This window comes from Mauremys reevesii, linkage group 1, assembly GCF_016161935.1.
Source record: "Mauremys reevesii isolate NIE-2019 linkage group 1, ASM1616193v1, whole genome shotgun sequence".
In the NCBI taxonomy this organism is placed as follows: Eukaryota; Metazoa; Chordata; order Testudines; family Geoemydidae; genus Mauremys; species Mauremys reevesii.
In genome coordinates, this window is record NC_052623.1 from 111,991,915 (window position 1) to 112,009,505 (window position 17,591).

Below are 17,591 nucleotides of genomic sequence, written 5' to 3' on the forward strand. Positions count from 1 at the left end.
GAAAGGCTGCCGACCCCTGGTCTAGATAATATTTAGTCCTGTCTCAGTGAAGGGGACTGGACTAGATGACCTGTCAAGGTCCCCTCTAATCCTACATTTCTATGATTCTGTGTAATGGGGTTTCATACGTGGGATGGCTCTTTGAAGCCCTTTGAATAGGAGGCATGCTGGGGAGAGAAGGGGTATGGCTGAAGCCTAGCACGCTTTGGCTGTTATCTGTGGAACAGACCCTAGTGAGTTCCTGAAGCTGAGTGTAAGTTATAGCAACCCTGAAGCTGCTCTGATTTATGTAGGAGGCAGGGCCAGAATACAGGCAGTGCAAAGATGACTTAAAGCCACCTTTGCCACTTTCCCCTTCTGTTCCTGCATCAAGGAAGAAGTATAGTGGTGGGAAGAGCAGAGTCTGGTTTAGGAAGAATAGATAGCCACTTTTTTGCTGGTTGAGACTCGAGGGAAATTTATACTCATAAGAATTTATTTTCTACATGGGAAAGCTCAGACACCAAAGTAAAATTAATCTGGTTATTTAAAGGGATAATATCAGGATTGAGGGGGCCAATACATTTGAGTCCTCTTAATCCCTTTAGGAGTGAGAGCTCTGGCCTAAATAAATGCCTCGAGTTTTAATTTTGGAACAAAAATAATTTAATTTTCTAATGACCCACAGAAAACAAATGCAGCACTGGGTGTACATTGAATAGGAGCACAAACATTTATGCACAATCACTTCCCACAAAGGGAGCCCAAGCATTCACGCGCAGCTGCTTTCCCTTAACTGTTCTCCTTGCAGGCAGCCCCGGTGATTGGCAAAATGAGAATGATGTTTGAAACCGGTAATGATCATTTGTCTCTGACTTCACACTGAATTCTTGGGGCCACATTTTTCTATCAGTTACGCAAGTCTGAGGACAGAGTCTAGTGTTTTGAGGCTTTGGGAGGAAGAAAGAGAAGGTGGTTAGGAATCAGAAGAGAATGGCATTTGGAGGTGTACTGAGCTAGAAAGCAATGACATTTTTGGTGGGGAAGCCGGGTACTGCTGTACATAGTGTGAGTTTATAGTGCTAGCTGAGAGCAGATTGTGGGGGCACAGACAGTGGAGCAGGTTGGTCCCTGTGACATCAATCAGGGCATCAGAGTATCACCACCTGAGGTCTGTACCATGCAGATTAGCACCAAAAGGATGTTCTGTTCCCCCCTCCCCCCCGTTTAAATCCACAGAGAAACACTTTGCAGGCCCACGTCACAGTAGTTGAGAGACATAGCAGGGCTGGGCCTAGGGGACAGGAGACATGTTTGCGTATTTATGCACATGTGGTCTCTCTCCTGGCAATAGTCCTTACTTACTAGCCTTCCAAGGAGGTTATTTGTGCTTCTGGCAGGAATAATGTGCACCAGGATTCCCTGTGCAGATTAGCTCTGCTTTTGCTGTATTTTGAGGGCTGGTTACCACTTTTCCTGCATTGGCCAGAGTGTGGCCCACATAATTTACTCAGAGAACGTATTTTATTGCCTGTGTTTTACAGCTGCTCCAAAGGCTAACAAAAATGACAGCTTGGTGCTGTTAAGGATTCATTCATAACACATTTAAGGCCCCTTTGTCCCCTTCATCCCAGCGGCTAGAGGGGATGAGATTCTAGCAGACGCAGATAGAGGGGTGGTACATTGCCATTTCCACAGTGGCTCCTCTCCATGGTTCCCTGGACTTAGGCAACTGTGGCGTCAGCCAAGGAAGCACTGTATGTGTGCCAGAGAAGAAGGGAGCTTTGGTGGCTCTTCTTTGAAAAATGGGTCTTGTCAAGAAGGGTGGGTGTGGCTCTTGAGTAACATCAGGGCTGCTGAGGCCTGGGGAGTCATGGAGAAACCCACCTCCCCAAACAATGAAAATACTGAGTGAGGAAAATACTTTTGTGACAAATACTGCAAGACACAGGTGCTGGCTCCCTAGGTGCTCCAGCCCTGGAATACCACAGAAAAAAATTAGTGGGTTCTTTGCACCCACCGGCAGCCAGCTTCCCCTCCCCACCCCCAGCACCTCCCATCTGCTGCCAGACCTGCTGATCAACTCCTCTCCCGCCCCCTAGCGCCTCCCGCCTGCTGCAATCAGCTGTTCCACGGCATGCAGGAGGCGCTGGGGCGGGGGGAGGAGGAGCAGGGACAGGGCACGCTCTGGGGAAGGGGTGGAACTGGGCGGGAGCATAGTGGGGATAGGAAAAGGCAGGGCAGTGGCGGTGCCTTGGGGGAAGGGGTGGGGGTGGGGCTGGGGGTTGAGCACCCCCAGGGAAAGGAGGAAGCTGGTGCCTGTGCTGTGAGACAAATTATTTTATTGGTATTGTTCTCATTCATATTACTTCCCTAGACCCTGGTTGCCACAGTGCTTTCCAGACAGGCCTGGTTCAGCCATCTCCTTTCCCTGCCAGAAGGGCAGACGGGATCCTCTCTCCTTAGCTCCTGGGTTCTCAGTTGCCCCAGTGTTACCCAGCTCAAACTCAGATCACCCTCCATCTGTGGGAGGAAAAGAGGGAGCTTTGAGCCAGTATCAGCTGCCTGGCTCCCTAAACCAGCCTATAGTCCTGACTCCTTAACTCACTGGCGGGCAGACCACGGTATGCAGATGCCAGACGTTCAAAAATCAAGCTCAAAAACTTATGAGAATGACTTAAAAATTGAGATTTTAAAAAATAATACAGTTTGGGTTCTTTTTATTTACTTTCTGGCTTTTGAGCCTGTCGGGGTCACATTTTTCAAGCTTTTCTCCAAAAAATGACTTTAAAAAAAAAAAGTTGAGATTTTCATGCAGCCACTTGGTTCTGAAGCAGGGGCTTTAAGAAAAACACAAAATATCATGAGGCTTGTGATAAAATCATGAAAGTTGGCAACCAATCAGAAATGTACTCCAGCTGGCACCCTTGGGAGCTCCGCTCCCTGGCTCCTGGTCAGATTTGGCAATCCTGGCCTCACTAACAAGATCCAAGCTTGGCTCCATGGAACAGTGTATAGTTCCCTCCAGACCTTGTCGGAGAAGTGCAGTGGTGGTTCCAGTGCCCCATGCTCTTCAGAGCAAACTGTATGATGTGCTGGATCTGTCCTGCTCTGGATGGGCTAATGGCTGCAAAGGTTGGAAAGAAATCTCCTTTTCCTTCTGGCTACCCTTTTAAGGCCAACAGAGTGGGAGCATAGGTTAATAATCCAAATAGCTCTTCCTTTCAAGGAAACCTGGAGACAAAGAGGCAACTGTGGGCAGGCTGGGGTATGGAGAAGGAAAACAAAATGTGGGGTGTCTGGCTGCTGCAAAAAGGAGAATTCTGCATCCAAAATGTTGAATTTTGCCGCTTCCTTCAAAATTTCAAAATTTGCAGCAAATGTCACTGATCAAGAATCACAGAGCATACCAGTTATGCTAATCTTATCTCTGACCCCAAAGCCAGAGATATCCCCTAACATGTTTATATAAAATATTTCCATTACAATAAAAAGTCCTTACTTTCAAGTGCCTGAGGGGAGGAAATAGGAATTCATTTGAATGGAAGTTAGGTCGCAAAGTAACAATGAGGCAGTAAATACAACCTACAAGGTGTTAAAATAATGATGAGGGGAACAATATTTATGTTGTGTAACACTTTCCATCATAAAGGATTCTTGTTACCTTTTCTTTGAGAAGCTCTCACATCTTCAGTGTTTGCAGTAGGCCTTTGATTATAGAATATCAGGGTTGGAAGGGACCTCAGGAGGTCATCTAGTCCAACCCCCTGCTCAAAGCAGGACCAACTCCAACTAAATCATCCCAGCCAGGGCTTTATCAAGCCTGACCTTAAAAACCACTAAGGAAGGAGATTCCACCACCTCCCTGGGTAACCCATTCCAGTGCTTCACCACCCTCCTAGTGAAAAAGTTTTTCCTAATATCCAACCTAAACCTCCCGCATTGCAACTTGAGACCATTACTCCTTGTTCTGTCAGCGGGTACCACTGAGAACAGTCTAGATCCATCCTCTTTGGAACCCCCTTTCAGGTAGTTGAAAGCAGCTATCAAATCCCACCTCGTTCTTCTCTTCTGCAGACTAAATAATCCCAGTTCTCCTCATAAATCATGTGCTCCAGCCCCATAATCATTTTTGTTGCTCTCTACTGGACTCTTTCCAATTTTTCACTGTTCATCAGGGGGAATCGCCCCAGGCTACAGAAGTGCCTTTTCTTTGACCTGTGAAATTCCATTCAGATTTGGCTGAGATATAAAATATTAACAGTTGTCATTTCCCTTCTCTCCTTCCATTTCTCAGGAAAATGTTGTCAGCCTGCCTAAATCATTGAACGTTCTGAGGCTGGGCTCATGCCACTACAAAAGCAGCAGTACACTCTGTAGAGAGAATACCAGGGTACTCCTAGTAGAAGGAGAGGCGCAGGCGGGGAAGATAACTGGGCTGGGCTCTCCTGCTCAATAAACCCTAACGCCTAGGTCATGGCTCCAGTGCCCCTCCAGGGAGGCACCACAGGGGGTAGGATCTCCCTCAACTCCTGGTCTGGGAGAGACAGGCTGGGTTCCTTTCAACCACTCGCTGGAGCAGCAACCCATCAACTTCTCTCCTCACGTGCCAGCTCTGGAAAAATAAACCTTAATCAGCTGGCAGCTAATGTTAGTCCTTGTAGCTCAAGTAGTAGCTGTAATGCTGACAGATGTTATGGTTCATACCCTGCTGATGATTCAGGGTGGGGGTTTCTGACAGCTGTACAAAATAAAAAATCCATACATTTAGAAAATTACAATGTAAAAGTTATTTAGGCTGCAGAGTCAAACATTTGAAAATTAGGAAATGCAAAGGATAAAAGTTGCCAGAACAACCTTAATTTGACTGCCTTGGGTGTAGGCATTAAAATACAGTAACTAATTATACAATCACATACTAATTTTTTCAGAGGACTCCTGCCTAAGTACACAGAATGGAACCACAAGGGGGCAGAATTAAAGTTGCATGGGCAACTGTAAACGTTATATTTCCTAACTTTCAAGAGCTTGACTTTGCAACTTAAATAACATTCTTTGAATGTACTTTTGTGTATAATTTGAACATATATGGAAACAAATGAAAACAAATATGTTATTAGCTAAAGCTGTCATGGCATCTTTAGTTCATTCTGTTGTGTTTAAGGGCTTGAACCAAAGTCCACTAAAGTCAGATGGAGACTTTCCATTGACTGCAGTGGGATTTGGATCCGGCTGTGAAACAGGTATTGAAACACAGTATTTTACTTACTGCACAGTATATTGTGTTTTTTTCTGAATATTGATTAATGTTAGCATGGGTGCAAATTAACAAGGTGAGTTCAAGTTGCTGTGTCAGTCTTAAAGTATAATTTTCTTGCATCAGATTAAATTAAAAATGGGTCCAATTTCTGTGCAAGCCCCATAGAATCAATCTTTTAAGGCTGGCACAGAGTTTTTAGTAAAATGGTAGTGTCTATCCCTAATTTACTAATGTTGTTATAACTTAGTTTTTCGCTATCTACACTGGCTGTGCTTGAGCCTACATTTTCAGAGCTTTCCCATACAGAAATGCAAGTATGCAGCACACAGTCATTGCTGCATATCTGATACGCATATTATCTCTGCAAACTCTGTGTACACACATGTTCTTATATACTTTCCAGGTCACTTAAAATCAGTACTAAAGAACTATAGCACCACAGATGCAATATAGTTTTATCCATAAGATGTGGTAGGACACTGCATTTGAAAAGAGAACTAATTGTTAAGTACATTATTTGTTAAAATGAATGAATTAGGCTGGGATTTTTCAAAGGCGCCTAAAGGAGTTTGGTGCCCAATTCTTGTGAAAAGTCAGTGGAAATTGGGTGCCTAACCATCTTGTACCCCATTGAAAACCCTAACCTACATTTTAAAAAATTAGTTACATATATAAGGGCTGATTCAAAGCCTATTGAAGTCAATGGCAAGAGGATGGACAGCCCTTGTAGTTTTTGGACCAGACTTTCAGGTGCTGTATGTTGCTGATTTACAACAGCTGAGGATCTGGCACTTTAACTGTAGCTGCAGATGCTATTATTATTACTATACGGGAAGAGTCTAATTATTTTCTGAAACCTACCAAGAAGCAGGTGCAGCTTCCTCCTCCCTGGTTGTGGAGGGTGTCTCCCCAGCTCAGCTCTATGGAGTGCTCCCTACATGACCCTGTGCAGCAGTCACTGGAGGACTGGGAAAGCCTGGGGGTGCCATGCTGGAGAATCTGCCACTGTGTAGATTCATAAGCACTGATCCCTGCAGAACACGAACACAGGAGCAGGCAGGAGGATAATACAGCTACAATAGTTCCCACAGAGCTGACGGTCCCAAACTTTTTTTGCTGTGCTCCCCTTCCCCATGGGAGTCACATAACAGGCCCTGGCCACAAACTTCCTCCCATCTGGGGAAAAAAGTGGCTTACCAAGGGCAGCAGGCAGCTCATGCCCAGGGTGGCAGGCTCCATTTTCGGAAGAGTGAATGAACATGTGTCAGTCTGCACTGCTTTGGATTGTTATCAGGCAGAATCCATCATCAGCATGGAAGCATGTCCTATGAAATGGTGGCCAAATCATAAAAGGGCATACGAGTGTTTGGCATATCTGGCACGTAAATACCTTGCAATGCCAGGTACAAAAGTCCCATGCGAATGCCTGTTTTCACTTTCTGGTGACATTGTAAATAAGAAGTGGGCAGCTTTATCGCCCTTAAATGTAAACAAGCTTGTTTGTCTTAGCGATTGGCTGAACAAGAAGTAGGACTGAGTGGACTTGTAGGCTCTAAAGTTTTACATTGTTTTGTTTTTGAGTGCAGTTATATAACAAAAAAAATCTATATTTGTTAGTTGCACTATCACGATAAAGAGATTGCACTACACTACTTGTATGAGGTGAACTGAAAAATACTATTTCTTTTGTTAATCATTTTTACAGTGTGAATATTTGTAATAAAAAATAATAATATAAAGTAAGCCCTGTACACTTTGTATTCTGTGTTATAATTGAAATCAATATATTTGAAAATGTAGAAAAACATCTAAAATATTTAATAAATTTCAATTGGTATTCTATTGTTTAACAGTGTGATTAAAACTGTGATTAATCGTGATTAATTTTTTTTGTTAATCACGGGAGTTAACTGTGATTAATCGACAGCCTTATAAATAAGCAGTTTGCTCATAAGATAAATAAATGAAATAAGTATATGACTTACTTGGTTCTTCATAGGTATAGCAAAAGTAAGAAGTGGGTCTTCAGGAAGATGTTCATTGCAATTTCTAATGTTCATTCACTAAAATGAGAGTGCTTTCTTTCCATTTTGTAACTATAATAGTCTTCTACACTTATGCCACAGCTCCCCTTACTGTTCCACCTTCCAAATTAAATAATTGTAATGTGTTCAATCTCTTCATGCATGGAAGCTCTACTGTGCCTTCTTTGGATATGATCTATCTCTTTTGTGTCCTTTTAGATGAGTTTTTTTGTCTGAAGAGCATAGATGGAGATTCACCAAACTGAATGTAATATTCAGTTTAAGGTGAATATGTACCGTTTATATATATCATGTAGTATTCTATTACTTACCACATTACTCTCCATCTTTTTCATACTAAACTTTTGTTCACTTCTGGATCAGTGCTGTGCATCTAGCAGAAATTCTCATTGAACTATCCATAATAATTTCTGAGCGATTAACACTTAATCAGAACCCATTGTATGGTTTAAATTGTCCCTGCTGCACCTGCTACATGTTTTACCTTGCACTTATCTCTTTGAATTCCTTTGTGTCACCCCAATTCCTTTGTGTCACCTTGTTAGATCCTTGTGGCATTCCTGTCGTTTCTAATTATTACTATTCTCTGTTATTTGTATCACTGTAATACTTACAAGCCCCACTCAGGGAACAGGGGCCCCATTTGGTAGGTGTTCTACAAACATGTAGTGAAAGATAGTCCCTTGGTTAATAACAGATGGGAATAATCCAATGGGCAAAAGTGGGGAAGGAGGGGGGATGTGATAACAGAATTACAAATATGTTTTTTCTCAGACTAGGTGTGCACAGTATTCATTCTTTATTAAGCTAAATAATTTTGTGTCATGAACCTATTTTGCTGCCTCTGTTATGCCTCCTATCTTCTAGATAATTAGCAAATGTAACTGAACAACATCTTTCTTAATAATTGGTAAGGCAGCCCATTGTTGGCCTCCTTTCACTTTGAGAATTGGCTATTTATTTTTACTGTTTCCTATCCATGTTTTAAATAATCAATGGACAAGACTGCTTCTGAGTGTGAGAGGTAAAGTTTCCAGGTTTCCTATAGCTTCTTGTTTGTGCCATTGATCTGACAAACAGTAAAGCAGGGCTTTGAAATGTATTCCCTTTTTTGAGAGAAAGGGAACTGCCTTTTTAAAGAATTGCCAGGGTTTATTAACTGCCTTTCTTCTTTTGAGGGAAGCACAGTTGTCAGCTAGAAAGGTGCATGTTTTTGACATGGATGAGACTTCTGGGCAAGTCTAAAACATTCTGAAAATGCCGTATGACCCATGTTTAAACTTCCGGAGGTGGAGGGAATCCTTTGCCATTTTTGCAAAGCCTTGGTTGGCAGTTGTCTCCATACTACCATATTTGATGGCATCCTTTTTGAGCTCTTTGTTTGTCCTGTTACCAGGTACTGTAGCCACCTATGAGATAATTTCTATGACTTCTGGGCCAGCTACACTGGGTTAGAAGCGACAAAGAGTCCTGTGGCACCTTATAGACTAACAGATGTGTTGGAGCATAAGCTTTCGTGGGTGAATACCCACTTTGTCAGATGTATGTAGTGGAATTTCCAGAGGCAGGTATAAATATACAGGCAAGAATCAGTCTGGAGATAACAAGGTTAGTTCAATCAGGGAGGATGAGGCCCTCTTCTAGCAGTTGAGGTGTGAAAACCACGGGGGGAGAAACTGCTTTTGTAGTTGGCAAGCCATTCACAGTCTTTGTTTAATCCTGAGCTGATTTAATCCTGTCAAATTTGCAGATGAACTGGAGCTCAGCAGTTTCTCTTTGAAGTCTGGTCCTGAAGTTTTTTTGCTGCAGGATGGCCACCTTAAGATCTGCTAATGTGTGGCCAGGGAGACTGACGTGTTCTCCTACAGGTTTTTGTATGTTGCCATTACTAATATCTGACTTTTAAAACTCCTGAATCCTGTGTTTAGCTAGCTGAGGGCCTAGGAATAAGGATTATTGCTTGTTAAAGAGATAATCCTGATTGAGTCACAAGACAAGAATCACTTGATGGATAAGGAATTTGTTTCTTACGAGAGAAACTTGGATTTATAGTGACTTGTTACATGTCATTCTTATTTTTGCACCGTGCATAGTTTTGGGGGTTCCTTATTATGAAAAGAGATCTTGATAAAATGGAGACAATCTAGAGGAGGATATAAGAAATGATAAAGGTACAGTGACCACATTTCCCAAAGGGAAAATGGAATACCGTGTGGGGCTAGCCCAAGCCTCTCCTCCTGCTGCACAGGGTTATCCCAAGCCACTTGTCCAAGCCTCCCCTCCCCCATGCAGGGCTGGCCTCCGCTGCTTCCCGAGCCCCACGCAGAGCTGGCCCGAGCCACTTGCCAATTTAGCAAGAGCAAAGTGGACAAATACCCACTTTTGCCAAAAAGAGTCAGGATGGCCAGGACCGGGTTTAAAAAAGGGACTGCCCCAGCCGAAACGGAATGTATAGTTACTCTAGATAAAGGGATTAGAAGATACAAACTATGACTAGAGATTAAGGGAATTTAATATGTATACATTTTCGAGAAAAGACCCGGGGGGATATGATCATGCTATAAATACTTGAAAGACAACACGGAGAAGAAAATATTTAAGATTGCACAATACAGAGCATAGACATAGGAGAGAAAAGGGAAAGGTAGAGTTTAGGAAACATATTCTAACCGTGTGTTCATTTGGGTGATGGAATAATTTACTGAGGGAGTTTGAGGCACTGTCGTTAGAGTTGTCCAAAAGTAAATTAGGCAAAACAATTAGGAGGTGTAATAAACAGTCCACTAATGCAAGAGGGATGAACTTAATGAACCTTTTCAGGCATTTTCTTCTACAGTTGTTTCCTTTTCCAAAGAATTACTTGCTGGGGTTCCTGATCAGTGTGGTGTAGTCCATTATGAAAATGTTCTTGTTTTTAAATTATATTTTTGATTTTCAATAGATATAGAACAGGGGTCAGCAACCTTTTGGAAGTGCTGTGCCGAGTCTTCATTTATTCACTCTAATTTAAGGTTTTGCATGCCGGTAATACATTTTAACATTTTTAGAAGGTCTCTCTCTATAAGTCTATATTATATAACTAAACTATTGTTGAATGTAAAGTATACAAGGTTTTCAAAATGTTTAAGAAGCGTCATTTAAAATTAAATTAAAATGCTGATTAGCCTGCTCAGCTCGTTGCCAGCCTGGGGTTCTGTTCATCTAGGCCAGCAGCGAGCTGAGCAGGGCCTGCGGCAGGGACCCCAGACTTGGGGGGGTGGGTGGGAGTGGTTTCAGGGGTCAGGACCGCGGGCTGGGGGTGGGGTGGGGTTTAGGGATTAGGGCAGAAGGCTGGGTGTGTGTGTGGGGGTCAAGGGTCAGGGCAGAGGGCTGTGTGTGTGTGTGGGGGGGTCAGGGCAGAGGGCTGGGGTGCTCAGCTCGTAGGGGTGCTCCCATCCCCTGCTCTGAGCGGCTCATGGCAGGGGGCTGGAAGGGATGTGCCCTGTTCCAGCCCCTTCCCCAAGGCTCCGTTCCTACCTCTCTCTGCATCCTCTATGGAGCTGTGTGCATGCTGCCACTCCTCCCCCTCGCTAGGGCCATCAGCTGATTGGCACAGGGAAGGAGACGGGGCGGGGCAGAAAAGCACCATGCTGGGGGAAGAAGTGGGGGAGGGGGAAGCTTGGCTGTCTGCCTCCTGCCCCCACAGGGGAGAGCTGTGGGCGGGGCGGCTGAGTGGGGCTAGGGGCCGGGACCGCGGCAGGCAGCTGCGTGCCACTCAAAATCAGCTCGTGTGCCATGTTTGGCATGCGTGCCATAGGTTGCCGACCCCTGGTATAGAATATACTCAGTGAATGTAATACAGAAACACTAAAACCTTTGATTGCTGAAAGATAAGCAAACATGAAAGTAAAAACATTAAACAGGCAATCATGTCTAATAGAGTATTAGCAAAAACAATAGTTTAAGCACCTTCCTGAAGTTTTTACAGACCTTGTATTTTAAAGATCTTCAAGGGCTTAGGGCTTAGAGCGCTGAAGTTTAGATGCAGAATTCCCTAAAAATTTAACACGTGGTTTAAACCTCAAATCAGCTTGCTTGATGTCACTTGAATCCTGATCTAAAGGTGTTGGCATTGGTTGTTTTTTATGGTCATTCCCCAACTGCAGGCCGACTTCACTACAATTTAAACTTTAAATCTGGAAGCTCATTGTGACTAAGTATTTCTAATAATTCAGATTTTCCTGATTCAAGCAAATCATCCATTTTTATTGACTTTTACTTAAATTAGCATAGAGCCCAAAATGTCCTTGGCACTGTACAAAGGGACAGTCCCTGCCCAAAAGAACTTGATGTCAGCATTTCAGGAGTTAAATATTCTAAGGGAAACCTCAAGTCTAATGGAAGAATTATATTTGTGTCTATCGTGACATAAGCATGCATGACATAGACAGATGACTTGTTTTTTTTTAAAAGTCACTGCCTAAAGTCATTTATAATCCAACGGACAATTCTTGTGTGGTGCTGAGCCCTCTCAACTCCCATTTATGTTGCACTTGCATACAATGTTTTTCCTCCTTCCAAATAGAGCTACGTATTCAGGGCTCAATTCTGCCCATCCTTACTCAAGCTGAGCAGTATCTTACTTGGTACATTTTCCCATTGAAATCAATAGAATTATTTGTGAAGTAAGGTCCTGGTACTGCGAACATTGAAGCACATGCAGAACTTTACTCATGTGAGTTGTTCTATTGAAGCTAATGGGACTGTTTACACATGTGGAGGTATGCATGTGCTTATGCATTTACAGGACTGTGTCTAGGCTACCACTCTATGAGTAAGGGGGCTGTAATAAGTGATAATTGGCTGTGGAGCACAGGCACTTCTGTTTTTAAAAAAATCTTTATTTCAATCAAGTCTTTCCCCTTTGCAAGCTTCAGAAATCACAGCTGTCTGGTAGACTATGGGCAAACAAAGTTAGTTAATAATCTCTGTTAAATTCCACTGTCTGGTGTTAGCTTTTTGATAACTAGTAAAGCACATACTGATGCTTTGCTATAAAGTTTTTCTTGGGATTTCCACTCATGATTTTAAGGCATAGGGCCATATTCTCCTCTCACATAGGGATTGATTTTGAAGTGCAAATTGGAGTCAAACGGAGTGCTGCATACACAACAAAGAGCAGACTACATTTATGTTCCCTGACATTAAATTGCATTCTTAATTGACGTTTGAATTAAAGTTTTGTCTGTAGAGCCATTACAAAAATAAAATGAAAAAAATTTTTTTTTGAAATGTCAGAATTTTGGATGTTGGTTTGGTTCTGAGCCAGCGAACACATTGGGATTTCCAGGTCTTGGTCTTCAGAAATAAAGGACCTGCTCCTACAAGGTACTGAGCACCTCTTGAGAGGCGCTGATCACTCTCCTCTCCCCGAGTTCAACTTTCATTGACTTCAGTGGGAGATGGTGGTGCTCAGCATCTTGCAGGATTAGACATTGTAGCAGACATGATTTCAAATTTGGTCTTTTTTACTTGCAGGTAAAGAGTTTTAATGGTACAATCAGTTTTTCATGTGGTCACTATTATCTCTTTACGTTTTTTGTATTGTGTGCTCTGGATTTTTTATCTGCCATTACTGAAAACGATAAAGATCATGCAAATCTGCTCTTTGTTGTCACACATTTCTGTCACTGTTACCCTTGTTTTCACTTGCTTCATTTGTTACACCCACTTGTGTCTTAATTTGGGCACCAATCCTGCAATCTAATCCAAGTGGCCAGATTGCTACACGTGTATGGACTCCTTTGATTTCAATGGGAAATCAATTTAATGGGCCTTTGCACAGGTACAGTGGTCTGTCTGTCTGGCTCAGACTGCAGGACTAGTGCCTTTGGTTGAAAACTCTTTGGGGGCAAGTACCCTCTCTTACACTATATGTTAGTGCCAGCGCCCCAATACAATGGGCCTCTGGGTCCTACTTGGGCACTACTGTAAAAATCTGAGTGAGGTGCAGAACAGCCTGGCTGCATTCACTTTAGGATCTAAGCCCACTCTCTTTGCAGATTCAGTGTGTTTGAAAGAAGCTGTGCAGCAGGAAGTTGTGTTGCACCCAGTATCTTTTCCAAGGCAGGGCTTCCTTTCCATGGGGCTCAGGCAAAGTCGCCGTTTTTTTACAAAGGGAGCAAATTGCGCTGTTAGCTGTATACGTTTGAGGCATGTTATCTCCCACCCCCGGCAGGGGCGCTGGGCAGTGGCTGGCTGCCGGGTGGCGGCGGGGTTAGTCGCTGATGGTGCTGCCCGCGGAGTTTGTCCAGTAGGTAAAGGCGACCACAGCAGCGCGATTGCCCCGTTCCCGCTTCATGTTGTGCACTGGCCGAAGCCGGCCCGAGCCCCGGGGGCTGGGAGCGCAGCCGGGCCCCGGACCCAGCCTGCCGGGCGGGGAGGCGCTGCCCCTGCCTGGCTCCGGGCTGAGCCCCAGCCTCGGGCTCGGGGGCAGCAACACCCGGCGCTGCACAGCGGTGGGGGAAGGAGGCAGGGGCCAGGCCCTGCACCTTCCTCGGCCCCACCCCGGCCCGCACGTGATTTCCTGGCTCCGTGTTTACTTCCCGGGTCAAAGCCCCTCCACGGCCCCCGAGCAGCAGCCGCCGCCTGCGGAGGGAGCAGGGGGGTGAGTGGGGCAGGATCAGCTGGGGGCAGCAGGTGCCCCCTCGCTCCCAGCGCAGCCCCCTCACCCAGCGCCTCTTCTCTTGCAGGTTTATCCGGAGCCCCGGACCGAGAACGAGTGTCTGAGCAACATCCGCGAGTTCCTGCGCGGCTGCGGCGCCTCCCTCCGCCTGGAGGTGAGTCTGGGCTGGGCAGTGGGGTTTGGGGCCGGGCTGGGCACGCAGGCTTTTGTGGTGTCCCTGGTGCCCCTTCAGTGCTCCGGGCAAGTTGCAGAGTGTGTTCCCTTTCTCCCATATTCCCCCCCCACCCCGATCTTGGGGTTAAATTTCCTGCCTCCAGGGGGGCTGGACCAATTTGTATAGTGGGGGTGCTGAGAGCCATTGAACCAAACTCTAAACTCTGTATATGATGGAAACCACTTCAAGCCAGGGGGTTCTACTGCACCCTCTGCACTTATAGTTCCAGCACCTAGGCCTGAAGTCAGGGCCGGCTTTAGGAAGTGCGGGGCCCGATTCGAATAGTTTCAACGGGGGCCCAGCAGGGATGACTCACCTGGCGGCGCTCTGGATCTTCGCTCGGGTCTTCTGTGGCACCGAAGGACCCGCTGCCGAAGCCTGGAGCAAGTGAGGGACCCGCTGCCAAAGTGCCGCCAAAGACCCAGAGCGCTGCTGGGTGAGTAAAAATTAAAAAGGCGCCTAAGTTAGGCACTCTTCTTTAGGGTGTGGTGCCCTCTTAGGCATGGGGCCTGATCCGGAGGAATCAGCCAAAAGCCGGCCCTGCCTGAAGTGATTTATGTTGGCATTTTCTGGTCCTGGGGGATTTCCTAGAGCTACTGGTGGGGTCCTTGGAGTTGCCTGTGGCCCCAGGAGGTGAGGGAGCCATTGAACAGTGATCTGAAAAGGGTTCCCATTTCTGTATGGGGAAGTGGATGCTGCTGGTAGCCGTTGAAGGTAAAACTGATCTGTAAAAGGTGATGAATGTTTTGGTGCTACTGTCTTCTCTTGAGTCCAGGCTGAACAAATGACTCAGCGTGGTGCTGGAGTGCACTTTGAAGGGGTTTTTGGGTGAGACGTTATATCAAGTTTCTGATTTCATGTGATCATTCAAGATCCCACTGGCCAGATTCTGATCTGACAAGTTTTGTTTTTCCTACTTAAATTTACTCTCCAAACTGAATATCAGAGGGGTAGCCATGTTGGTTAAACTCCTGTTCTCAGGTATTTATTGTAGCCGGGTGCTCTGTTGGGGTATTCATTCCACCATAGAGGTTGCTGCACTTCAGTGGTGGATAGGATGAACTTTGTGTATAGTTAGAGTCCTACCAAATTCACAGCCATGAAGAACACATCACGGACCGTGAAATCTGGTCTCCCCCCTGTGAAATCTGGTTTTTTTGTATACTTTTACCTTATACTATACAGATTTCACAAGGGTGACCAGAGTTTCTTAAATTGGGTGTCCTGACACAAAAGGGAGTTGCAGGGAGGTTGCAAGGTTATTTTAGGGGGCGATTGTGGTATTGCCATCCTTACTTCTGCGCTGCCTTCACAGATGGGTGGCCAGAGAGCAGCGGCTGTTGGCCAGGTGCCCAGCTCTGAAGGCAGCACCCTGCCAGGAGCAGTGCAGAAGTAAGGGTGGCAATACCATACCATGGTACCTTTACTCCTGCGCTGCTGCCTTCAGAGCTGGGTGGCCGAAGAGTGGCGGCTGTTGACTGAGGGCCCAGGCAGCACTGCAAAACTAAGGGTGGCAATACCATACCATGCCATCCTTACTTCTGTGCTGCTGCCTGCAGAGCTGGGCCCGCAGTCTCCACTCTCCAGCTGCCCAGCTCTGAAAGTAGCGCAGCTGCTAGCTGTAGCACAGAAATAAGGGTCGCAGTACCACAACTCCCTCTACAATAACCTTGTGACGTCCCCCTCCCCAGCTCCTTTTTCGGTCAGGATCCCTACAATTATAACACTCTGACATTTCAGATTTAAATAGCTGAAATTATGAAATTTACAATTTTTAAAATGCTATGACCATGAAATTGACCAAAATGGACCCTGAATTTGGTAGGGCCCTATGGTTCATGATTTATTTTAAATGTGTATAATGCATAGGGTCCTATGTGATTAAAAACACTGTATACAAAAAGAACAGGAGTACTTGTGGCACCTTAGAGTCTAACAAAGAGTTTATTAGAAGTGAGTGCCCATAGCCAGTTTACAGAAGCAGTTAAAATGATATTGTATCTGACCGTAAACAGTATTTACAGGCTCAGAGTAGGCCCTGTGGTGCCTTTTCTAAGGCAGGAGAATTTCATCTGGTGATGTTACATGTTGTTTAAAACTGTGAATTTGGATCGACAAAGGGAACACTAACTTCTTGTCTTGTTTCCTCCTCAGAAGTATTGAGGAGTGTGGGAGCGTACTATTTCATTACCTATAAAAGAGAATGGGAGGGATATTTGCAGAAAGTTGCCAAAATTCTGTTCAGTGACTTGATATGATTTGTTTATGGCTTTATTGACATGTAGATATAAAGTTTATTTTGGCAGGTGAAAAGATCCTGCGTGTAGTGTTTCAATGATAAAATTCAAGTTGTATTAATTTTGTTTACTAAAACTGCTTTTAGATGATGAGGACTTGTCATATAGGACTTAATTCAGTAAAAGTCCAATGAGTGGTTTTTGTTTTTGTTTTTTGTTTTTGATGTGTAGAATTTAATAAACTCTTAAGGAACCTTACTGCAGGAAGCGGTGCCTGCCCTCATTGGCCTGGAGCAGCGAACTGCGGTAAACAAACTGGCCCGGTCTGCCAGGGGGCTTACCCTGGCATGCTGCGTGCCAAAGGTTGCCAATCCCTGGTCTAACATTTTTAAAAACAATTTAATTATATTTTAGGTAAATATTTATCATGGGCATTTTCTATATTTCCTTTCCTGTCATTGCAGATTACCAGGATGTTTGCATATCACTTGTAGATTTTGCTATATAACCAATCCCTGGTGCCGTCTGACTTCTTCAGTAATGTCAAAAATTTAGTGTTCATGTGACATCACAGTGGGTTGAAACGTCTCCTTAGCCCTGGTGACTGAGAAGCTTTCCTTAGCAATTGAGTGGACCTGCAATAGTTATGTAGAATTTAAACTTTCATTAGGAAAAAAGTTTTTATCCCATATGGTTATAAAGAATAGCTTCTGAATCTAAATCAATGCAGTGCTGTCTTCATTAATCCATAGATCAGTACAGTGCCTGTGGTGCTGCTCATAGTTTTGCCAAGCAGCAATGGAATGAAATTAGCAAGCCCATGGTCAGTTTTGCTGCTGTTATTCATAACCCTTGAGGATCAATGAAATTTACAAGAATCATGTTAATTTCTGTGTTTCAGCTTGGAAAAAGTTATCAGTCAAGACAGGCTTTAGAGCTCCATTGCCCACCTCTCAACCCTCTTGGGTTTGGTAGAGGGAGAGAGATAGAAGCTCTTGAAGCTTATCAGTCAGAAGGGGTTGTACAAGGTGAAGTATTAGGTTTATGGACAGTAGTAAGTATTCAGCATTGTTCTCCTTTTCTAGCAGCTGGACATCTCATTTGGGCAGTGTTCATAATGCCTGTTACAGAAAGGCTAAGTGACTAGCCCAAGGTAACACAGGAAGTTGTTGGAAGAGGGAATTGAACCCAG

At 44.5% G+C, this 17,591-nt stretch overlaps 1 protein-coding gene across 4 annotated transcripts in view; it reads left to right on the forward strand.

Moving 5' to 3' along the window:
* Positions 1-17,591, forward strand: part of ARHGEF7 (Rho guanine nucleotide exchange factor 7) — a 194,105-nt gene that overhangs the window by 12,869 nt on the left and 163,645 nt on the right. For 2 of the 4 annotated variants that reach the window (XM_039533501.1, XM_039533460.1), the window contains exon 2: positions 14,016-14,102. In XM_039533501.1, the coding sequence (XP_039389435.1) occupies positions 14,016-14,102 (87 nt within the window). Of the gene's footprint in view, positions 1-13,640; positions 13,931-14,015; positions 14,103-17,591 lie in introns of those variants that run through there. The other 2 variants (XM_039533492.1, XM_039533476.1) reach the window with 2 other exon arrangements.